This window comes from Chlorocebus sabaeus, chromosome 20, assembly GCF_047675955.1.
Source record: "Chlorocebus sabaeus isolate Y175 chromosome 20, mChlSab1.0.hap1, whole genome shotgun sequence".
In the NCBI taxonomy this organism is placed as follows: domain Eukaryota; kingdom Metazoa; phylum Chordata; class Mammalia; order Primates; family Cercopithecidae; genus Chlorocebus; species Chlorocebus sabaeus.
In genome coordinates, this window is record NC_132923.1 from 110,924,357 (window position 1) to 110,946,847 (window position 22,491).

At 53.6% G+C, this 22,491-nt stretch overlaps 3 protein-coding genes across 5 annotated transcripts; 1 reads left to right on the plus strand and 2 right to left on the minus strand.

Moving 5' to 3' along the window:
- Nucleotides 1–58: 58 nt before the first annotated feature.
- Nucleotides 59–14,215, minus strand: CNKSR1 (connector enhancer of kinase suppressor of Ras 1). 3 transcript variants are annotated; one of them, XM_007979905.3, is made up of 21 exons: nucleotides 12,960–14,215; nucleotides 9,927–10,084; nucleotides 9,641–9,822; nucleotides 8,604–8,688; nucleotides 8,140–8,181; nucleotides 7,958–8,062; nucleotides 7,287–7,346; nucleotides 7,129–7,197; nucleotides 6,722–6,823; nucleotides 6,415–6,485; nucleotides 6,269–6,342; nucleotides 6,049–6,155; nucleotides 5,944–5,971; nucleotides 5,385–5,557; nucleotides 3,330–3,403; nucleotides 3,089–3,160; nucleotides 2,257–2,330; nucleotides 2,061–2,122; nucleotides 1,867–1,966; nucleotides 1,611–1,726; nucleotides 59–1,294 (listed from the first exon to the last, which is right to left on the minus strand). In XM_007979905.3, the coding sequence occupies exons 1-21, from the start codon at nucleotides 13,009–13,011 to the stop codon at nucleotides 1,025–1,027; spliced, it is 2,076 nt and encodes a 691-aa protein (XP_007978096.2). In that variant the 5' UTR covers nucleotides 13,012–14,215; the 3' UTR covers nucleotides 59–1,024. The 3 variants fall into 3 exon arrangements, with proteins under 3 accessions (XP_007978096.2, XP_072863761.1, XP_007978095.2); XM_073007660.1 differs by having other exon boundaries at nucleotides 1,611–1,792; nucleotides 7,135–7,197; nucleotides 12,960–14,213; XM_007979904.3 differs by having other exon boundaries at nucleotides 1,611–1,792; nucleotides 12,960–14,212.
- A 5,046-nt stretch (nucleotides 14,216–19,261) lies between these two features.
- ZNF593OS (ZNF593 opposite strand) lies at nucleotides 19,262–19,745 on the plus strand. Its single transcript, XM_073008018.1, has 3 exons — nucleotides 19,262–19,306; nucleotides 19,387–19,474; nucleotides 19,565–19,745. Exons 1-3 carry the CDS (start codon nucleotides 19,262–19,264, stop codon nucleotides 19,732–19,734), a joined length of 303 nt encoding a protein of 100 aa, XP_072864119.1. The 3' UTR covers nucleotides 19,735–19,745.
- Nucleotides 19,746–20,061: 316 nt separating this feature from the next.
- On the minus strand, nucleotides 20,062–21,051 carry ZNF593 (zinc finger protein 593). The gene is made up of 3 exons (XM_007979902.3): nucleotides 20,747–21,051; nucleotides 20,451–20,513; nucleotides 20,062–20,357 (listed from the first exon to the last, which is right to left on the minus strand). Exons 1-3 carry the CDS (start codon nucleotides 20,944–20,946, stop codon nucleotides 20,216–20,218), a joined length of 405 nt encoding a protein of 134 aa, XP_007978093.2. The 5' UTR covers nucleotides 20,947–21,051; the 3' UTR covers nucleotides 20,062–20,215.
- Nucleotides 21,052–22,491: the final 1,440 nt, after the last annotated feature.

Genomic DNA, 22,491 nt, shown 5'->3' on the forward strand with positions numbered 1-22,491 from the left:
CTCAGTCTCTTCTTTCTCCTCAAAGAATCTTCACTCCAAGTGGTCTCACTCCCCCTTGTGGTTATATCACAGAGGCCTCTGTGACCTCCAGCCTTCTGCATTCTACTGAGGAATTCCAACCAGGAGAGAAGCTCCTCCCATTGTCCCTCCTCCGCATCCCACAGAGGATGTCTGGGGATGCTGGGCTGGGGTTGGAAGTCACAGGCTGATGGGAGCAGGTCAGATCTCCTGTGCAGCCTGGATGGAGTCATAGGGACGTGTCCCTGCCTTGGATCCAGGAGGTGGAGGTGAGGCTGGAATGAGGAGTGGAGAAGTGTTTTCCCCAGGGCCTTCCCAGGGCAGACCTCAACCTGCACCCCTCTGTACCAGCTGCCCTGTCCTACCTGCCCAGTCTCCAGGACTGTCCCCACCACCTTTCCATGCAAAGTACATTTCCCCATCTATGAAGTGAAAGTTTCTCATTGTGTGCCCCTGGGGAATGGGGTAGGAGATCACCATTAGCCTTCAAAGAGCTGGGGAGAGGTGGACCCACCATCCTGGCAGGCTTGGAGCTCAGGTACTCGCATGTACATCAACAGGCTGCACCAAGGGTCTGCCACCCCCTCTCTGGCCAAGAGCACTCACCCCAGTTCCCACCGGGGGGCAGATTTCCAATTCAAATATGGAAGTAAAGATACATGTAAACTCATTTTTTAAAAAATTGACTGTATTTGGTTGGAAAGTAGCCCTCATGTAAAACAAAGAACACCTGTACAGACCTGGTTTTGGGGGAGAACTGTCAAGGAACTGGAGGGGCAGGGCTGTGGCCCAGAGATGGGAGGATGGGGTGGGAGAGTTTCTTCTTCGGCAAGAGAGAGGGTGGCACAAAGCGCAGGCAGAGGGGTCAGCTCAGGGTGAGACCGTGATTAGCAGTACTACTTCCCACCCTGAACAGAATCCAGGGATGCTCTGTCCTGGACATGTCAGAAGCTGGGGTTGAGGTGGCCCTCGGGTCAAAGGTCAGGAGCTAGAGTGCTGGCCAGGGTCAGAGGTCAGGAGGTTGGAGGTTGCTCTCTGAGGTCAGAGGGCAGAGATGGGAGTGCTCTTCAGGGTCAGAGCACAGGGAGTTGGGGGTATGTTCTCTGGAGTCAGAGGCCAAGATGTGGGAGCTGCCTTCAGCCTGTGCCACTCCCCAGGCCCCCAGGCCCTCTGAGTACAGCTCCTGGTTCTGCTCCTTCCACTGGCGGAACTTCTCTCCTGTCAGTTCAGGGTCACCCAGCACTTCTTCTAGGACCTGCAGCTCCTGCAGCTTTGCCTGTGTGGAGAGGAGGGGCTAAGGGACCGTGATCACCCAGGGATGTGGGCAGAGTCTGAGGCCAGACTTCACTCTGGAGTCTGGTGCCTAGAAGCCAGCACGTGGCCAGCGTGGCACGAGGAGCCCAGGTGAGACTCAAATCCCCACTCAGAACCCAGAGCCTGGCCCAGTCCACAGCTGAGCCCATTGTCAGCTGCTAAGCTCAGAGTCCAGAGCTGAGTCTGGAGTCTGGTGCCCAGGGTGGAGGTGAGAGCCGCAAACCAAAGCCTGAAGCCCAGAGCTTAGTCCCTTGCTGTGCCCAGAGTCCCCAGCTGACCTTGAGTGTGCTCTGTAGCGCCCGTACACGGTGCACTCGCTCATTGAGCTGAGGGTCTCGGTTGCGCCGCATGAAAGAGCTCCGCCACTGTTCCTGGGTTAGGGGCTGTGGCCGGCCTAGGAGGGACACACCACCCTGCCTCAGCCCCTGTACCATTCCTTCCAGTGCCTCTTCACTGTTGTCTGTGGGAGGGAGGAGCAGGATGAGGATGTGCCCACCCCAGCTCCCAGCCCAGCTCCCAACTCCAGCCCAGCACCTGTCAGAGAGCCAAAGGAGGTCCGTGGGCTGCACTGTGTGGGGGTGGCTGCAGGTGATGTGTCTCCATGGAGGGGACTCCCAGCTTGAGCAGGGCTGGGCTGCAGGCAGGGTGGAAAGCACAGAGGGTCTCTGTCTGAGCTCCATGCCCTGCTATTTATCCCCACCTCCTACCCCTGGCAGCCCCCTACTCACCGAGGCTGAGCGGGACCCAGCCTCATCATCTGGGTCTTCTGCTTCGGTCTCACTGTAGCAGTCTGGGGTGAAGAGGAGCAGTGGGCTTTGGGGAGGCCAGGGAGTGGCCTAGGGCATTTGAATTCCCAGCCCCCATCCCAGGAAAGGCAGAGGCTCAGGTGAGGGTTCCTCCTACTCAACCCTGTGAGACACCTACCTTCCTCTCGAGGCGGGGGCGCCCGGCCCGGAGACTGGTACTTGGAGATGCAGGTAATGAGATGACGCACCCACCTACAGAGAGCAAGCAGGTCTCACGGGGTTTCCATCCTCCGGGGTCCTCTTGTATGCTAGGGGCTTTTTACCCACATCATCTTCTGATGATTCTCAGAGCAACTCTGAGAAGGATGAACTCTTAGTCACCCATTTTAGAGATGATGAAACTGGGGCTTAGAGAACTGAGTACTGACTGCATGCGGTGACTCACGTCCGTCACCCCAACACTTTGGGGAGCTGAGGCAGGAGGATTGTTTAAGACCAAGTGTTTGAGACCAGCTAGGGCAAAAGAGCAAATCCCATCTGCCCCCAAAACTTTTTAATTAAAAAAAAGAGAGACACCGGACGCGGTGGCTCACATCTGTAATCTCAGCACTTTGGGAGGCCGAGGCGGGCAGATCACAAGTTCAGGAGTTCAAGACCAGCCTGGCCAACACAGTGAAACCCCGTCTCTACTAAAAATACAAAAATTAGCCAGGTGTGGTGGTAGGCACCTATAGTCTCAGCTACCTAGGAAGCTGAGGCAGGAGAATCACTTGAACCCAGGAGGTAGAGGTTGCAGTGAGCCAAGATGGCGCCACTGCACTCCAGCCTGGCTGACATAGTAAGACTCTGTCTCAAAAAAAAAAAAAAAAAAAAAAGAGAGAGAAGTGAGTACTTGACCAACCACTCTCAGGGAGCTAGACTTTGCATCTCCAGGCTCCTGAGCCTAGGCTCCCAAGCTCACAGAGGTTGGGAATTATATGAGAGTAGGGGCTAAGGGAGGCAGCACTCACATGCTCAGATCTGTCAGGGTATCAGCAGCGAAGATGAAGGGTTTGTACACATCATGGGTGAGCTGAAACACACTGTCAAGGAGTGGAGGAGCATCACTCAGCCTGGGCGTGCCCACCCAGAGCCCAGAGAGGCTGGATTCTGGGCGCCCCAGCCACTTGCCACACCTCCCACTGCCACCCCATCACTCTTCCTCTCCCTTTCTGTCTCCATCCCCCAGCCCATCATATCCCAAGACTTAACTATTTCTTCTTCTGATCATGTCCACTTTCCAGACTATAGTTGGAGACATTGATGAGGCCCTCAGCCTTCTCATCCTGGGGGGATCACAACATGAGGGTCAGGTTGGAACCCCAATACTCTCAAGGCCCAGTCAGCTCCTAGATACCCCTCGGGCTCCTGAGGGTTGTGGAGGGGAGAAGGCATCTCCTGGGCTCTCTAACAAGTCTCTCTGTTTCTAGAGCTCAGGGCTGGAATCTGGGGTCAGGGAAGGAGGTGTGGCCAAAGGATGCCTCTAAGCCAGGAAAGGGGAGCCAAAGATATCAGAGAAACAGTCAAAAAAAAAGAGCAGCCTGAAGGCTGGGCATGATGGCTCATGCCTGTAATCCTAGCACTTTGGGAGGCCAAGGCAGGAGGACCATTTGAGCCTAGGAGTTTCAGACCAGCCTTGGAAAAAAGCCCATTTCTACAAAAAATTAAAATCTTAGGCCGGGCGCAGTGGCTCACATCTGTAATCCCACTGCTTTGGGAGGCTGAGGCTGGAGGATCACAAGGTCAGGAGTTCGAGACCAGCCTGGCCAACATGGTGAAACCCCATCTCCACTAAAACTACAAAAAATTAGCCAGGGGTAGTGGCAGGTGTCTGTAATTCCAGCTACTCAGGAGGCTGAGGCAGGAGAATCACTTGAACCTGGGAGGCAGAGGTTGCAGTGAGCCGAGACTGCACCACTGCACTCCAGCCTGGGCAACAGAATAAGACTCCGTCTCAAACAAAACAAAACAAAACAACACAAAACTTAGCTAGGCATGGTGGCATGTGCTTACAGTCCCAGCTACTCAGGAGGCTGAGGCAGGAGGATCACTTGAACCTGGGAGGCAGAGGCTGCAGTGAGTTGAGATCATGCCACTGCCCTCCAGCCTGGGTGACAAAGCAAGACTCTGTTTCAAACACAAAAACCAAAAACCCAAACAAGAAAAGCCTGCTCATGCATTTGTTCCTTCAGTAGACACAAACAAACTGCTTCATGCCCCTGAGTTTTCTGAATGCTGCTTTCTCTTCCTGGTTTTCTTTCCCCTTCCCATGCAACTAACTGCCAGGTATTGCGTTGTCAGGAGGCATCTGGACTCCTCAGGAGGAACTGGATACCTCTGTTGTGCTCCCACATCCCTTGGGCTTTCCCTTTATCTTAGTACACAGTTCCTACATTGTCCTTGAATGTGTATTCATCCCTCTCCCCTAATAGCCTCTAAGTTCTGGAGAAGCAAAAACCATCTGCTCTTCTGTGTGTCCATAGTGCCCAGCCTAGAGCTGGGTTCACAGTAGGCACCTGAATATTGAATGAATAAATGAGTAAATGAAAGACCCATCATTGGGATGGACAGAATATCAGAAGGATAAGAAGTGGGCAGAATAGAAGTGATTTTTCAGCCAGATGTGGTGGCACACACCTGTAATCCCAGCACTCTGGGGGGCTGAAGCAGGCAGAACGCTTGAGCCCAGGAGTTTGAGATAAGCCTGAGCAATATAGCAAGACCCCATCTCTTAAAAAAAAAAAAAAAAAAGATTTTTCGGGGCTGGGCGTGGTGGCTTACACCTGTAATCCCAGCACTTTGAGAGGCTGAGGCAAGCAGATCACGAGGTCAGGAGATGGAGACCATCCTGGCTAACATGGTGAAACCCTGTCTCTACTAAAATACAAAAAATTAGCTGGCTGTGGTGGCGGTCTTCTGTAGTCCCAGCTACTTGGGAGGCTGAGGCAGGAGAATGGCGTGAACCCGGGAGGCAGAGCTTGCAGTGAGCTGAGATCACGCCACTGCACTCCAACCTGGGCAACAGAGCGAGACTCTGTCTCAAAAAAAAAAAAAAAAAAAAGATTTTTCTCTATACCTCCTGTGATACCTTTTCCAAACTGCTTTTATACATATATTAACTCATTTCTCTCTGAAGAAAGTCCCTATTTAACAGATGGGAACATCAGAGCCTGGGACCAGGAATAAGAATGGATGATTGAACAGAGATGAGAATTGAGGCCTGGAGGTGACTCACTTGCCTACCCGTTTGTGTGTGGGGGGTCTTACCTGGGGTTGGTGGTACCAGTAGAGCGTGTGTCCCTTGAGCACAAACCAGCAGCGGCGCCAGCGCGGGCCCATGAAGCCACCGGGTGCCTTTCGCAACAGGAGCCAGCCGTCATAGTCCGGCCGGCCCAGCTCACGGCATGACACCCGCCGGCGGCTCAGCCGGGTCGCCAGGCCTGTAGCAGCACAGCACAAGTTGAGCAGTGAGGGGCTGGCAAGGTGCCCCCGCTAAACATGCTCCCCAGCCTTCCACGAGCATCCCCAAGTGAGATCTCTGAATCCACACTCTGCTCAGAAGGCTGCGTGTGTCATCTCTGAGGTGGGATGACCCTTCTTGTTTTAGAGATGAGCAAACCGAAGACTAGAGGCTAACCTGTTTGCTCAAAGTCACAGAGCTGGTGAGAGGCCCAGACTAGGAGCACAGCTCTGTCTGACCCCAGAAACACAGCTGTTTCCAGGAGAGGCTGTGTGGGAAGGATGGGGGTGGTCTTGCCCAGCACGTAAAGATTTTTAACAGCTCCTCAGACAGGGGGACCCCCACTTAGTCCAGCGCACCTCATACCTTTTGATTTCTTCCAACCAACAGGACTCTGAAAGGATATCAGAAGGGTGAGAGAAGGATCCAGGTCCAGACTCACCCACCTCCTTGCTAAGCCCCTGAGTTTACCTTGTCAGGGGATTCAGGGAGCCCTGGAGTCCCTGCTACCCCTGCTGGGAGTATGGCTGGGGTTTCCAGGGGGATGGGCAGGGGCTCAGGGCCAAGGGAGGCAGAGTCTGTCAGGGAGGGAGAAGAGACAGGGAAAGTCTATGAGCCCAGTCCCAGGCTTGGGGTCAGAACTGGGCATCTGGATGCCATGTCCGGGGCATCCATGGGGCTTTGAGACTACCTGTCCAGGCAGGGCTGGGTCCGGAACTGGAGTTTGAAGACAGGTCAAAGGCAAAGACGTCTTCAGATGGGGCCCTGGGGAGGGCAAAGAGGATGAGATGAGCCCATGGTCTCCCCACCAAGACACACCTGGACAGAGCCTGTTACCTGGGAGACAGTGGGGCCAGAGACAGTGATGGGCTTCTCTGGTGCGGGGAGTCCAGGACCTGAGGGGGCGTCTGGGGAACAACCAGGAACAAAGCAATGGAGACAGGGGTCTGAAAGCAGGTTAGGGGTGCAACAGGGGTAGGGGAGCAGCAGGGGCAGGTACCTGTGGGGGGGTCTGGAGGCAGCTGGGGGGGCGTGGTAGGGGAAGGTACCTGTTGGGGGGGTCTGAAGGCGGGTGTGGGGGTGGTGGGGGCAGGTACCTGTTGGGGGAATCTGAAGGCAGCTTGGGGGCGGCAGGGGAAGATACCTGCGGGGGGGTCTCCGGTATCGGGATCTTCTTCAGCACTAAGCTGAGTCCGGCTGGCTCCCGCAGCAGCTCCCTTACCATGTTCTTACGGGGCCATCCAACCTGGGGGACAGAGACACTGGCTGGCATCAACTGGGCAGGAGGCTCTGAAGCAACCACCAACTCTCACCCTTGTGCTGGGGGTGCTCTCTCAACCTCCCACTTCCCTCATGCAGCCTCCTGGGAGCTTCCACGGGTCCCGTCACCTGGGCTCTGCAGAGGATGCTCTCACCAGACTTAGCTGGCTCATCTCCTGGAAGGCAGCTCCCACAACCCTGGTCAGAACGCTTGGTTGCCTCCCCACCCACCAGACTTGGGTTGCACTTGGTGACCCCTTCACCTCCTACCACATCCCTCTCCTCACGCACCACCACCTGCTCGTTGATCTGGACAACCTCATCTCCAGGTTGGATCTGCAGTTGGGAGTCAGTGGGAACCTGGTGTGGGGAATGGGGCCTGAGGTTGGCCTGGTTTGCAGGTGAGAGGCTTCAGGGGTGGGTGGTTGGAAAGGGTGTGGGGCTCTCACCTGGGTGTTCACTTGGGACACAAAGTGCTGGCAATTGCTGGTGGTATGAATTTCCAGGCCCTGCAGAGGCAGAGGCTGCAGTCACTGGGGGCTGGGGGGACAACAGGGCCAGTAGGCAGGACCCCTGCCAGATACCAGGACTCCACAGTGGGTGGAACTGTGGCAAGAGCTGACCCCAAGCTGGTCCTGCCCAGACTTGCTGTGTGACTTTGGACTTGCTACTCCTCTGGGCCTCTGACTTCCCCTCTGCTAAGAACGATAGGGAAACTGGAGACCCTGATTTCTGAGGTACCAGCTTCTTAGCAACATTCCTAAAGGGACAAGCAGGGATAGGGCAGGGATAGGGCTCTGGTCTTCCCCACTGGTCAAAGATTAAATCAAGAAAGGTCACGTCCTCTCCCTTTTTTCCTAACTACCCCCGAGCCCCTGCCCTGTCTCCATCCCAAGGCTGGAACACCCTACCTGAGGCCACACCCACGTGGTGTGGGGACTGGGGAGGTGCGGAGCAATGGGAGACCCTGGCCAATCCTCTGGGCCTCCATTTTAGTATCTGTACAAAAAAGGCTTTCCCGCCAGGGCAGCACGGGGTTCTGCGGGATCCTGGACCCTATTTCAGGCCCTGACAAGGCTGCCAAGGGGTCAGAAGTGAGAGGTGGGAGGGCAGGGCTCACCAATGGACTGTCCAGCTGCACCTGCTCGAGCACGGCCCTCTGCTCCAGCAGCTCCTTGGGGCAGCAGACCAGGATGTTGTGGCAGATCCCAGCCACGTGGCTGCACTGGGGGAGGGGAGCGGGCTGTCTAGCCTGAACCCGATCATCCCCACCCCCACTCCCTTCCCACCCCACAGACTCACGATCCTCAGGACTGTGCCCTCCTTCTCGGCTGCTGGACCATCCTGGAAGCAGAATGAGAGAGCGGGGGCCTCCCCTGAGCAAGGGCCATAGAGGAACTGCCTTCTCCTGGGGGCAGGGTGGGATTCCCTGCAGTCCCTCCCTGCCTTCTCTATACTGGCTCCCTGCCCAGAACCACAGGGCCTCAGTGTTTTAACCAGAGGGCTCGTTTCCCTGATACCAGGCCCCCAGAAGTCACCACACGTGCCCTGCCCTCCCACCCTGTCCTGAGTGTCAAAATTCCCCTACCAGCTAGGAGACCCCAAAAGGCCCCATCGTCCCATACCCAGTTGCAGGACCTCCTCTCCTCCTTTCTCGCTCATCTCAAGCCTCATACCCGATCCTGGGCTGATTCACAGGTTATAAAAAGCTCTAGCCCAGTTTGGTCTCTAGGGCATGGGCCAAGCCTGGCCCTTGGTTCTCCTACCTCATGCAAGACCTGGCTCAGCTCCTCCAACAAGTCCCGGATCTCCTGACATGCCGAGAAGTCATTTAAGTGGGAGAAGAGGTACCTGGGAGGGGAAGAATGGCACAGTGGTTAAGGGACTATGCTTAACCACTCAGAGCCAATTACTCACCAATTACTCACCTCAGAGACTTGGGGATAATACCTGCTCTGATGGGTTTTGGTTTAGAGTAAAGGAGATGATTGAGACATCTAAAGAGATTAGCAAAGGACTTATTTGTCATGTGCCTACCACATGCCAACCCCTGCTCTAGGCACTGGGGAAACAGACTTTAAAGACATCATACATCAGTATCAATTTAACTTCAGTTGTAATGAGTATCATGAAACATTGGATAATGAGTTTATAATAATAAGTTATTATTTATTATTAGTAGTATAGCTTTGAGAGTGTACAACAGGGAAAGCTTCCTCAAGCAGGTGACATTTGAGGTGGCGTCTGAGGACAAGCAGCAGCCAGTGAACAGGGTTGGGGAGGCTCTCCATTCAGTGGTTGTTGATGAGACTGATTATTACAAGCTGGAGGATGGGGTGGGAACCCAGGCATCCCAGTGCCCCTGCACAGGTGGACTAATCCCTTTGCCCTGCTCCGCTGTATCTTTTTTTTTTTTCTGAGATGGAGTCTCACTCTGTTGCCGAGGCTGGAGTACAGTGGCACGATCTTGGCTCACTGGAACCTGCACCTCCCAGGTTCAAGTGATTCTCCTGCCTCAGCCTCCCGAGTAGCTGGGATTACAGGTGCGCACCACCACAACTGGCTAATTTTTAATATTTTTGGTAAAGACGGGGTTTCACCATGTTGGCTAGGCTGGTCTCAAACTACTGACCTCAAGTGATCTGCCTGCTTCGGTCTCCCACAAGTGCTGGGATTACAGACGTAAGCCACCACACCTGGCTCACCATATCTGAACAAGAGCCAAGCTCTGTTTTTCTCTCCCACACCCTGGAGGAGGCCAAAGATGACAAGAGTCCCTCACTCGTCACCCCAACCCGGGTACCTGCTGAGCCAGAAGAGGAGGGCGTTGGCTTCATGCACCAGCTCCACAGTTGCACAGAGGACATCAATAGGGGTCTTGGCACAGTCCCCCAGGCGGCCTTGGACTATGCTCTGGAAGTCACGGGTTGCCCCCAGCAGCCCCTCTGTCAGGCTCTTCAGGTTCTCTGTCTGTAGCCTGGAGCTCTGTGCCAAAGAGAGGGCAAGTCACCTCCCTGGCAGCAGCCAGCCCCCATCGGCACCCCCCAGGTTGGTGGAAGCTGCAGCCAGTGTGACCAGCATTCACTCACCAGGGCCTGGAGCTGTTCCACCCCGCCCAGGATGAGCTCCTGGTGTCCCAGACACCGCACAGCCAGAGCCTCGAGGCTTCGGGGGCAGAGCTGGAGCAGGTGCTTGCCAGGCAGCTGCCAGTCCTCAAAGGGATAGTCTTGCAGGGAGTCGTCAAGACCTGGAGGGAGAGCAGGGCTCAGCTCGGGGGAAGCAGAGGTGTCAGGACCTTTTGGGCTGGTTCTTCACGCCTGCAAAGCCCTTTTCCCTCTAGTCTAGCCCTAATGATAACCCTGACACCCAGGCTGTTCTGCCCATTTCACAGATGAGGCCACCGAGTTGAGGAGCAGGAAAGTATAGGGCTCTCAAAAGTGGCCCCCAGACCAGCAGCAGCAGCCTCACCGGACAACTTGTTAGAAATGCAAATTATCAGGCCTCATACCACACCTGCTGAATCAGAAACTCTGAGGTTGGGGCCCAGCAGTTTTTCTTTATCTTTTTTTTTTTTTTTTTTTTTTTTTTTGAGACAGGGGCTTGAGACACAATCATGGCTCACTGCAGCCTTGACCTCCTAGGTTCAATCCATCTTCCCACCTCAGCCTCCCGAGTAGCTGGGACTACAGGCACACACCACCACACCCAACTAATTTTTGTATTTTTTGCAGAGATGGGGTTTCGCCATGTTGCCCAGGCAAGTCTCGAACTCCTGGGCTCAAGCAATTCGACTGCCTCAGTCTCTCAAAGTGCTGGAATTACAGGTGTGAACCACGACGCCCATCCAGCTGTTTGTATTTTAATGAATCCTGCAGGTGATTGTGATGCTCCCTTAAGTTTGAGAACTAACAATATAGGGGATAAGAACAAGAGGCCATGGAGTCACTGAGACACTGTGAACACTTGAGCAAGTAATAGCACTGCTCTGTGCCTCAGTTTTCTCACCTGTAACATGGGAATAATAAAAGTACCTACCTTCTAATCATGTGTGTTTTAAATGATATGACATATGTCAAGGCCTTGGCCATTGTCTGGTTTGTGGGAGACAAGTCAATAATAGCCATCATATTATTATTGCCAGACTTTACCATGATCTACAGGCCCTGTATGATTAGGCTACCACCTCCCTTTCCAGCATCATATCCTGAAGAGCCCCCCAGACTCAACACTTCAGATGCACAGAGCTAATTCCTTGCAGCTCCTGGAATACCCTTTTACCTCAGGGTCCTTAGAGTGCTATTCCTCCTGCTGGTGTTGCTGTTCTAGCTCCTTCACTTCCTTTTTCAACTAACTTCCTCCAGGAAGACTTCCATAACTTCCCGGGCTGAGTGGGGTGGGGGACTCTCCTCTTGTTCCCACTGCCCCCGAGCCTCCACAAACCCCTGCACTTGACCATTGGTCTTTCCCATTTTATCACAGGCTCTTCAAAGATCAGGCCTTAGATAATCATTTGTCTCTAACCCCCAGCCTGTGCCTGGACAAGGTAGACACTCAAAAATAAGAAAAGTGTCTATCGAGGGCTTACTATGTGCTATGCAAAGCTATAAGAGCTTTACACATATTAACACATTTGATTCTCACTACATTTCTAGGAGGTAAAGACTATTATTATCCTGTTTACAGATGGGAAAACTGACACAGAGGTTAAGTAGCTTGCTCACTCTTCAAAGGAATTCTTCCCCTCCTAAGCTAGGCTCCTTCACTTGGGGGTGGGGGTGTGTGTGTGTGTTCCCTGTGTCACATTCAGAGCACCGGACTGGGAGTTCGTGAACCTGTCACTCCCTGGCTATGGGTCCCTGAGCCACCTCCTTCCTGCACGGTGACTGTATTCAGCTGCTGCCCTCACAATAGCCCCAGGAATTGAGCTACAAATGAGCTGTGTCATGATTGTCTCACTTTGTCCACTTTATGAGGTCAGAGTTGCCTTTCCCATTTGATGGACAGAAAAACTGAGACCTACGGTCACAGAGCTGGCAAGTGGTGGGGTGGGCCTGGAATCCAGCCTGGGAGTCTGAACCCAGCCCTGAATTCCTGCCCTTACCTGGGCTGGTCCTCCTGAGCCTGTCTAGTGCGCTCCAGCTCCCGGCTCTGGGAGGGGTGTCCTGACTGCCTGCTCCTGGCTGCACTGCACTGTGTGTCAGGAGGCCCTTCTCTGAGTCGGCCTGTGGGGTGTGTTGCTTCCCATCTGTCTGGGCTCGCTGAGCCTGGACAGCACCTTGCCCCTTGGATAGGAGCCCCAGGGTGGGGCTGTGTCAACCTCTTCACTCTGGTCTAGGCCTTCTGCTTCTGTCACTAGGAGCTCAGGGTGTGGAGGGGGCAGAATGACACCAGAGACTGAGCAAATCACTTCCTGGCTCTGTGCGTCAGTTTCTGACTCTAAGAAATGGATTTAACAACAGCCCACTGGCCCTGGGGCCAGGGAAGATAAAGAAGATACAGTAGGCGTGGGCCTGCCAGGCCTCCCTCCTATTCTCATGACACCACCTCCCCATTACCACCCTAGAGGCCTCTTTGGCTGCTGCCACAATGAGGGGCCCCCTTCTGGGTCCTTGGGCCCCCCGGGGTCATCTCATCTGTCTCTCTGCCGAGCACAGTACCTGGAACATGGTAGGTACTCTATAAATACTTGTTGACTGACTGACCGACTGATAGAGCCCGCAGGTTCTTTTGTTTTTTGTGTTTTTTTTTGGATGAATCTCACTCTGTCACCCAGGCTGGAGTGCAGCGGTGCAATCTCGGCTCACTGTAACCTCCACCTCCTGGGTTCAAGCAATTCTCCTGCCTCAGACTCCCAAGTAGTTGGGATTACACAGGTACCTGCCACCACCCCCAGATAATTTTTGTATTTTTAGTATTGACAGGGTTTCACCATGTTGACCAGGCTGGTCTTGAACTCCTGACCTCACGTGACCCACCCACCTTGGCCTCCCAAAGTGCTGGGATTACAGGTGTGAGCCACTGCACCCAGTCCACAGGTTCTTTTTCCTTTTCCCCTCCTCCCTCTTCCGGTGGGACCCACACCTAGTCCCCTTCAAGCCCAACTCTACCCCGGTCCCACCCACCTCTCAGCCAAGTTGCCACCTTTCCGGGGGTCCAGGTCTCTACCGGTTCCATGGCCCAGCGCTGCTGGCTCACATTAGCTCCTGTATTGCCCCGCTGGCGCCGGAATTTCCGCTCCCAGAGCCCAGGCCTGAGGAGGGGCCGGGCTGGGTCCTGGGCGGAGCCTACTGCATACCTGGGCTCACACAGACGGCCAGGTGAGGCGCTGCGACAGCCATGGGACCACGCCCAACCGCCTCCTGCCCAGCTCTTCAGGCATCCTACGGCTCTGGCATCTCACCCCAGTTAGGGGGCAGTGCCACTGGCCTCATATGGCTGGGTGGGACGCTGACCCTTGGGCTCCTCAAGAAAAAGCCACAAGAGGAGCGCTAAGCTCAGCAGCAAAGCACGGAGGCTAGGGGGCCAGGTTCCTGGGTGCCTAGGCCAGCTCTTGTTAGCTGTGTGACCTGGGGCTGACCCTAACTTCTGCGCCTCTGTTTCTGGGTCTGTAAAGGAGATATAATAGACCTTACTTCAAAGGGCAGGTGTGCACAATATCTGAATAGCTTGAAAACATTTTAGAACTGGGGTGTTTAGCCTCCCTTTGATTTTGCAGTATGGACTCCGGCATCTGGTGAGGCCTGTGAATGCTTTCTCAGAATAGCTGCTTATAAAGGCATAAAACAGGCCGGGTGTGGTGGCTCACGCCTGTAATCCCAGCACTTTGGGAGGCCGAGGCGGATGGAACAATTGAGGTCAGGAGTTCAAGACCAGCCTGGCCAACATGGTGAAACCCCATCTCTACTAAAAATACAAAAAATTAGCTGGGCATAGTGGGTGCCTATAATCCCAGCTACTCAGGAGGCTGAGGCAGGAGAATCGCTTGAACCCAGGAGGTGGAGGTTCCAGTGAGCCAAGATCGTGCCACTGCACTCCAGCCTGGACAACAGAGCAAAACTCTATATTATAAATAAATGAATAAACAAATGCACAAAACAAAATGCTTAGGATTACAATGAGAATAATTATCAAAACTATATTTAAAAACAAATTTGGCCAGGCGTGGGGGCTCACGCCTGTAATCCTAGCACTTTGGGAGGCCAAGGCGGGTGGATCACGAGGTCAAGAGATGGAAACCAGCCTGCCCAACATGGTGAAACCCCATCTCTACTAAAAATACAAAAATTAGCTGGGTGTGGTGGTGCACGCCTGTAGTCATAGCTACTCAGCAGGCTGAGGCAGGAGAATCGCTTGAACCCAGGAGGCGGAGGTTGCAGTGAGCTGAGATTATGCCACTGCACTCCAGCCTGGCGACAGAGAGGGACTCCGTCTCACAAAAAAACCCACAAAAAAAAAAACAACAACAAATTTGCAGCTGGGGAGCGCTGGCACACAACTGTAGTTCTAGCTACTCGAGAGGTTGAGAGGTTGAGGTGGGGAGTATCATTCAAGCCCAGAGTTCAAAGCCACCTGGGCAACATAGCAGGACCCCATCTCAAAAAAATAAAACCAGAAATTTATGATATTATGGGTTTACTAACATTAACAAGACTGGCCAAAAGTTAAATTTTCCTTTTCTAATGACCTCAGTGTGTTGTCAACCAGCTTGAATAAGAACATTAAACTGTGCGGTGGTCTTTGATTCCCCTCCTCTTACATATTGATCAGCAAACAACTAAAGACAGGGAATGCAGAAGAGTGGAGAAGCTCTACTGAGAACAGGCAGATTGACCCTTTGGTCACTGAACCACTGCTAGGCCTGGAGGTGCCCAGTTAATGGCGGCTACATCACAGGAGCATCTGAAACAGAAGGTGCTCATGAACAATTTAGCGGTGGTTTAACAACCACTGTGATTTTGAAATCATTCGAGCATAAATATTTTGAGATACTTGCAATAACTACCATTTGACATGAAAATGTCTGTGATTTCTTTTTTTTGGTGAGAAGGAGTCTCGCTCTGTCGCCCAGGCTAGAGTGCAGTGGCACAATCTCGGCTCACTGCAAGCTCCGCCTCCCAGGTTCATGCCATTCTCCTGCCTCAGCCTCCCGAGTAGCTGGGACTACAGGCGCCTGACACCACGCCTGGCTAAGTTTTTTGTAATTTTAGTAGAGATGGGGTTTCACCGTGTTGGCCAGGATGGTCTCGATCTCCTGACCTCGTGATCCACCCACCTCGGCCTCCCAAAGTGCTGGGATTACAGGCGTGAGCCATCACGCCCGACCAAAATGTCTGTGATTTCTGTTGGTGACTAAGCCAAAGATACTACTACTTCAATCCATGTAAAAGGAAATCATAAATTTTGGTTAGAGGTTAGCAAAAATAAAAATATAATTTTTCCCATCCAAGTTTATGGATCCCCTGAATTCTGGACCCCAGAGTAAGAGCTTTCATCTTAGAAAAATATCTGACACATAGTAAATGTTCATTTTCATCATCATCATCTCAGGTCAGGGGACTACCAGGACTTTAGAATCAGATAAAATCAGCCGGGTGTGGTGGCTCAGGCCTGTAATCCCAGCACTTTGGGAGACTGATGTGGGTGGATCACCTGAGGTCAGGAGTTCAAGACCAGCCTGACCAACACGGAGAAACCCCATCTCTACTAAAAATACAAAATTAGCCAGGCGTGGTGGTACATGCCTGTAATCCCAGGTACTCGGGAGTTGAGGCAGGAGAATCCCTTGAACCCGGGAGGTAGAGGTAGCGGTGAGCCAAGATCCCATCATTACACTCCAGCCTGGGCAACAAAAGTGAAACTCCATCTCAAAAAAAGAAAAAAAAAGGCTGGGGGCTGGGCGCGGTGGCTCAAGCCTGTAATCCCAGCACTTTGGGAGGCCGAGATGGGTGGATCACGAGGTCAGGAGATCGAGACCATCCTGGCTAACACGGTGAAACCCCATCTCTACTAAAAATACAAAAAAATTAGCCGGGCGTGGTGGCAGGCGCCTGTAGTCCCTGCTACTCGGGAGGCTGAGGCAGGAGAATGGCGTGAACCCAGGAGGCGGAGCTTGCAGTGAGCCGAGTTAGTGCCACTGCACTCCAGCCTGGGCGACAGAGCAAGACTCCGCCTCAAAAAAAAAAAAAAAAAAAAAAAAAAAAAAAAAAAAAAAAAAAAAAAAGGCTGGGTGCGGTGGCTCACGCCTGTAATCCCAGCACTTTGGGAGACCGAGGCAGGTGGATCATCTAAGGTCAGGAGTTCAAGACCAGCCTGGCCAACATGGCAAAACCCTGTCTCTACTAAAAATCCAAAAAATTAGCTGGGCGTGGTGGAGGGTACCTATAATCCCAGCAACTCGGAAGGCTGAGTCAGGAGAATTGCTTGAACCCGCAGGCAGAGGTTGCAGTGAGTCGAGATTGTGCCATTGCACTCCAACCTGGGCAACAAGAGCAAAATTGTCTCAAAAAAAAAAAAAAAATCAGATAAAATCAGTTCCACACTCAACTGCTATGTGACTCAGCCCAACTTCTACAGCTCTCTGAATCTGTTTCTTCCTCTCCAGAAGGGATAGATACCTAGGCCTTAGCACTGTGATGACATTAAGTACTTTGAAATCTGCATCATGGGGTAGATATGAGTTATTATTGCTTTAATTCTGTGGGGAGGAGCCAACTGTTGTCACCTACTTCAGAATTTCTGCAGCACCCCCAGTCGTCAAAGCCTGTCACGACCTTACCGGTAACCAAGAGACCCAAAGTCTGAATTTCGCCCATGGTTGGCCCATGTAGTGTATGTGTGTTGTCAACATTTAATAATGTCACATACAAATTGAGATTTTCAGCTTCTCTGAACTTGGTCAGCTCTGGTGATGCCATCCCACCTTCACACTTGGTATTAACAGCCTCTTTCATCTTATGAGCCAGTTGGCTTCAAATTTGCAAAATGCCTGTCTCCAGCTTTGTGTTTTGCCTCGGGTCTGCGTCCCTTGAACACTCCGTGCTGCATCCTCCTTTAACATTTTTGCCTCTTCATGCAGCAGCCTCCCTATGGCACTCTAGCGAAGTCCAGTAAATTCTAATAGAGCCTTTATCACAGTGCTCGGTAGACAGATCTTGATTTCATCAAATATCTTTCCTGAGCTGCCACCAGAGGTGAGAACCAGCCCCTTTCCTCCCTGAACCACGGCACCTTTACTCTATGCTCCCAGCATCTGCCAGGGTTAGGCAGTTAGGGACACAGTAAATGGCAACTTCTATTTATTTTTATTTATTCTTTTGAGATGGAGTTTTGCTCTTGTTGCCCTGGCTGGAGTGCAATGGCGTGATCTTGGCTCAGCGCAACCTCCACCTCCCAGGTTCAAGCTATTCTCCTGCCTCAGCCTCCCAAGTAGCTGGGATGACAGGCATGTGCCCCCACACCCGACTAATTTTGTATTTTTAGTAGAGATGGGGTTTCACCATCTTGGCCAGGCTGGTCTCAAACTCCTGACCTCAAGTGATCCACTTGCCTTGGCCTCTCAAAGTGCTGGGATTACAGGCATAAACCACCATGCCCGGACGGCAGCTTCTATTTTAAAGGGTTTTGTTTTGTTTTTTGAGAGAGTCTTGCTCTGCTGCCCAGGCTGGAGTACAGTGGCGCAGTCTTGGCTCACTGCAACCTCTCCCTCCCAGGTTCAAGTGATTCTCGTACCTCAATCTCCCGAGTAGCTGGGATTACAGGTGTGCGCCACCACACCCAGCTAATTTTTGTATTTTTAGTAGAGATAGGGTTTTGCCATGTTGGCCAGGCTGGTCTCAAACTCCTGACCTCAAGTAATCCACCTACCTCGGCCTCCCATGCTTGGCTCCCTGGGATTACAGGCGTGAGCCACCATGCCCGGCCTATTTTAAAAAGCTTTATGAATATAAAGTTCTATATATTTGCTGTATACATTTCAAAGGTAATAGGTTAAGTGAAAGCAGGATGTGCCCTTTCCCCAGTGTGTCTCTATCATGTTCCCCAGTGGGGGCCACTGCTAAATTTGGGATATTCTTCTATTTTCTGTATCTGCAGATAGTCTACATACTATTCTGCAAACTGTACTTTTTCTTTTCTTTTTTTTTATTGGAGACAGGGTCTAGCTGTCACCCAGGTTGGAGTGCAATGGTGCGACCTCGGCTCATTGCAGCCTCTACCTCCTGGGCTCAAGTGATCCTCCTACCTCAGCCTCCTGAGTAGCTGGGACTACAGGCATGCACCACCATGCCTGGCTAAATTATTATTATTATTTTTTTTTGGTAGAGATGAGGTTTCACCTTTGCCCAGGCTGGTCTCGAACTCCTGGACTCAAGCAATCTGCCTGCCTCAGCCTCCCGAAGTGCTGCCCAATCATACTTTATCATTTAAGAGATAATGGACACCAGATGAAATACAAGTTAAGTGCTTAGAATAATGACTACTATTTTTAACGTGTCATGGGCAGCTTTCTTCATTGGTATATGCAGATATGCTTTTATCACTGTTTCAAGCTGAGGGCAGGGAAGTCCCTGCAGAAACTTTGTCTTGAAGAAACGGGTTAAATTGGCTGGGTGCAGTGTCTCATGCCTCTAACCCCAGCACTTTGGAAGGCCGAGGCGGGTGGATCATGAGATCAGGAGTTCAAGACCAGCCTGACCAATATGGTGAAACCCCGTCTCTACTACAAATACAAAAATTAGCCGGGCGCAGTGGCAGGTGTCTGTAATCTCAGCTACTTGGGAGGCTGAGGCAGGAGAATCGCTTGAATCTGGGTGGCAGAGGTTGCAGTGAGCTGAGATCATGCCACTGCACTCAGGCCTGGGTGACAGAGTGAGACTCTGTCTTTGAAAAAAAAAGAAAGAAATAGGTTAAATGTGCCATCCCTCAAGGTAGGGGTGGTTGATTTCACGGAAATCAAATCGAAAAGGCACCCTCCCCTTCCTTCCATAATGCTGGCATCCAATCATCTGAAGTAGGGATGGGGCTTGGACCAGGGGCTGAGGGAGGCCCGCCCAGTACCTGGTCCAGGCCTGGGACTCCTGAGCCCTGCCAGCCAAGGCCTCTTCTGCCTACCCAGACCCGCCTCCTTGGACAGTGGGGGAGGTGCCGCTCAAGCCTGATGCTGATCTCTTTTGACAGCTGTTCCTAAGGCTGGCAGGATGGTAGGCAGTGGGGGAAGGGGCCAGATTTAAAGGTCCAGTTGCTCCGCCCCCCTGCCAGACCTTGGCAGACAGGCACGGGTGAGCATCCTCTGAGGGCTTGGGTCTTCCGTATGTAGAAGGTCAGAGACCCCTCTACCCTACTTTCCACGTCTTGGTATCATAAAGACCACTGGTCTTCATGTCTGCTCCCACCCTACAGGCCGCCAGGGAGACCAGTGCCGCCCACCATGCGATTTCGACGCCTGACCCCTGGTTACTTCCGGGTGCTACAGGTAAGTACCCCTGATCAATGGTTTCTGGCACGACTGATCCCTTCCTCCCCCTACCATAGCTGGGCTGACACCCCCAACAGCCAGGCTGTCACGTTCCCTGCCGCCTGAGCAGGCAGGCCCAGATGGGCAGTGAGGCGAAAGGGATTGGGGTGGAATCTCCCTGGGGCAGTACCGGCGTCCATGTCTCCTTCCCTTAGCTACACCTACTCAGCCCATTCCCACTCCCCACCTTCCTGGCAGTCTCAACTGACCCCTGAGGCACACCCTCTGTGCACCTCCAGATGCAGCTAGCTGGTGAGCTGAAGGCAGAGCCCCGCAGTCTGCTGGTGGGAGTTGTGGCTACAGTGCTAGCTGTCCTCGGGCTGGGTGGCTCCTGCTATGCCGTTTGGAAGATGGTGGGGCAGCGGCGGGTGCCACGGGCCCCATAATGAAGAAGAGAGACTCTCACCTGGACGCTGGGGGTAGGTGACTCGGGAGGGGGCTGCAATCTCAGAAGTCTTGTTTTCTGGGGATCAGTCTCTGTCGGAAGCAGGACAGAGTAATCTGATCCCACTCCCGCCACCCCACACTGCATCAGGCCTCCATCTGGGTGCTCCAGTTCAGATGCTAGGACCTCAGAGGGAAGGCATGGATGTGGGCTCCAAAGATAGACCAAGATTGACACCCTAGGCCTGGTGCACAGAAAGTACTAGAGAAGCCCTTCCAGGGCAGGAGTTTGAGACAGCGACCTGGAAGTTAGAGTTGGAGGCAAGCTCTCTTTGTCCAGTTCCTTTATTGGGGGCAGGGCACCCAGAAGAGGCCCTCCGTTCCCCAAACCCAGAGCCAAAAGGGGTTGGCACGTTCCCTCCCAGCCTAGTCCTTGCGTCACTGTCCATGGGCAACTCCTCTGCCCTGCATCTTCAGGCCATGTCAGGTAGAGGTGTCCATCTCAGGGACCTCAGTGGACACTTTTGTGGGCACTGCTAGCCGCCTGGGGGGCACATAGGATCCCATACCCGCTGCCCTCTCTGCCTCTTCCTGACTGTAGGGCTCGACGCTCAGCTGCTTCAGCCTGGGAGAAAGAAAAACAGGAGTTGGGAGCTGACAGGTGAAAGCCCTATCTGCTGAGCACCCATCCATCAATCCTCTCCTTACTCCTTCATACCTTTTCTTGTGGTCTTTGGATCGGAAGTGGGTCTTCAGATTGGCGGAATCGATGAAGTACCTCCTGTAGGGATGGAAGTGAGAAGGAGAGTGAGGAGGTGATAGTCTCCCAAGTACACCTATCTCCCTAGCCCTAGCTTGTCCCTGACGCCAGGATCCGGGTCTGAGAAACGGGAGGCGGGCGGACCCACGGGTCCCAAGAGAGAAGGCTCCGCACGGCCTGGGGCTTGAACTTCACATCTCCCGGCCGGTACCGCGGACCCTCCTCCGCCCAGGCCGGGCTCGTCCGGGACTCACGCGCAGGCCAGACAGCGGTACAGGCCGCCCCCTGGCAGGTCGGGGTCGGGCTCGGCGTCTGGGTCGGGCTGGGGCCGTGCGGGTCCCAGAGGCCGCAGCTCGCGGTGAATCTCATCCAGGTCCGGCCGCCGCCGCTTCGCCTTCATCTGCCGGGCTAGAGAGTGCGCTCGGTGCGCGCCTGTCCGACGGGAGCGACCCATGACCAGAAACAGCCCGGCCGGCCAAGGGGCCAGTAGCAGGGGAGCGAGCACACGTGTGAGCGCTTCCGGGCCGATCAGCGACGTCAGGCCGCGCAGCGGGGCGAGGCAGGCTCTGCCGGACCGCCTCTGATGACGTCACTCTCGGCCAGCGGCTCGAGCGCCGCCAGGCGGCCGTCGACGTCAGTGACCGAGCTCGGGACGGGTCCCCAAAATTTTGACCACTGAAGGGCATGGCCACGCGGGCCCTAGCTGGGGAAGCGCGGGGTGGTGCGTGAGCCTAGGGGTTTCGGGGCCGTCTTGCTGCCCTGCTCTCCCTGGCCTGGCCCAACCAGTATCAGTGCCAACCTCTGCCCCTGTCGTCCCTTCCTGTTTCCCAGACCTTGGACTCCGCGGTGGGGGTGGGATGCTGCATCTCTGGAAAGCACTGATAAATGTCTGTGTCATGAATAAATTAGTAAATGACTGAGAATGAATAAGTTTGGAATCCCAGCCCCACAGGGCTTCCCGAGATATCTCCAGTCCCTGAAAAAGCCGTCACTTCTCCCGGCTCCCATTATTCCCTTGAATCTCCATCCTCTCTCTGCCCCCAGCCAAATCCATGAAGGGTGTTCCTCCCCAGAGATTGCAGTCCTCAGGCATCCAGACTCCAGAGGGCTCAGTTCCTCTCACAAGTACTTATAGAAGGACCTCTCCATCTTTGCCTCCTTTCTCTAAGCCCTGGGCTCCCAGAGGTGGGCTGGCAGCAAAGGCCTAGGTATTGCATGCTCAGAGTGGGCAGAAGCTTAGAGGGCCTTTCCCCATTCACAGGATCCTGGTGCTTCCCAGGCTGGCCAGAGCCAACTCAGCTGGAAGGGGCCAGAGGAGCTTAGCAATAATTCAGGGGCTCCAGCTCTTTGGAATCTGTTGCCAGGAAACAAGGAGACAGGCACGTGTATCCCTGGGGAGAGGAATCAGTTTCCAGCCCAGACAAAGGAGTGAAATGTAAGCCCAAGGTGCCCACTGGGGGCCTGGGGACCTTCCTGCTCCAGCTCATTGAGGCTGAGTAGGGACAAGGGGTGGAGCCCTGCTGAGGACACAACTGGTATGACTACAGTCACAGGGGCTCCAGTGTGGGTCCCAGACCTCAGGATTTTGTGAATGGAAGAAGATTTTCCTGGAGCCATGCTAAGAGATGAACAACCTCAAGTACTCCTAGGCCCAAGAAGAAAGCCTCTCTAGGGCCGGGCGCAGTGGCTCAAGCCTGTAATCCCAGCACTTTGGGAGGCCAAGATGGGCGGATCACGAGGTCAGGAGATCGAGACCATCCTGGCTAACATGGTGAAACCCCGTCTCCACTAAAAAATACAAAAAACTAGCCGGGTGAGGTGGCGGGTGCCTGTAGTCCCAGCTACTCGGGAGGCTGAGGCAGGAGAATGGCGTAAACCCGGGAGGCAGAGCTTGCAGTGAGCTGAGATCTGGCCACTGCACTCCAGCCTGGGCGACAGAGCGAGACTCTGTCTCAAAAAAAAAAAAAAAAAAAAAAAAAAAGGAAAGCCTCTCTAGAGA

What these genes read in the sequence shown, in the direction of transcription:
- CNKSR1 (XM_007979904.3), bottom strand. Translation starts at nt 13,011, where the DNA reads ATGGAACCGGTAGAGACCTGGACCCCCGGAAAGGTGGCAACTTGGCTG. An exon ending in TGCAGCTGGACAGTCCATTG is followed by an intron (nt 7,347 to 7,957) that starts GTGAGCCCTGCC and finishes CTGCCTCTGCAG; the next exon opens with GGCCTGGAAATTCATACCAC. An exon ending in TACCGGAGACCCCCCCGCAG is followed by an intron (nt 6,486 to 6,721) that starts GTATCTTCCCCT and finishes GTTGTTCCCCAG; the next exon opens with ACGCCCCCTCAGGTCCTGGA.
- ZNF593OS (XM_073008018.1), top strand. Translation starts at nt 19,262, where the DNA reads ATGCGATTTCGACGCCTGACCCCTGGTTACTTCCGGGTGCTACAG. An exon ending in GTTACTTCCGGGTGCTACAG is followed by an intron (nt 19,307 to 19,386) that starts GTAAGTACCCCT and finishes CACCCCCAACAG; the next exon opens with CCAGGCTGTCACGTTCCCTG. An exon ending in GGTGGAATCTCCCTGGGGCA is followed by an intron (nt 19,475 to 19,564) that starts GTACCGGCGTCC and finishes CTGACCCCTGAG; the next exon opens with GCACACCCTCTGTGCACCTC.
- ZNF593 (XM_007979902.3), bottom strand. Translation starts at nt 20,946, where the DNA reads ATGGGTCGCTCCCGTCGGACAGGCGCGCACCGAGCGCACTCTCTAGCC. An exon ending in TACCGCTGTCTGGCCTGCGC is followed by an intron (nt 20,514 to 20,746) that starts GTGAGTCCCGGA and finishes CCATCCCTACAG; the next exon opens with GAGGTACTTCATCGATTCCG. An exon ending in TCCAAAGACCACAAGAAAAG is followed by an intron (nt 20,358 to 20,450) that starts GTATGAAGGAGT and finishes TCTTTCTCCCAG; the next exon opens with GCTGAAGCAGCTGAGCGTCG.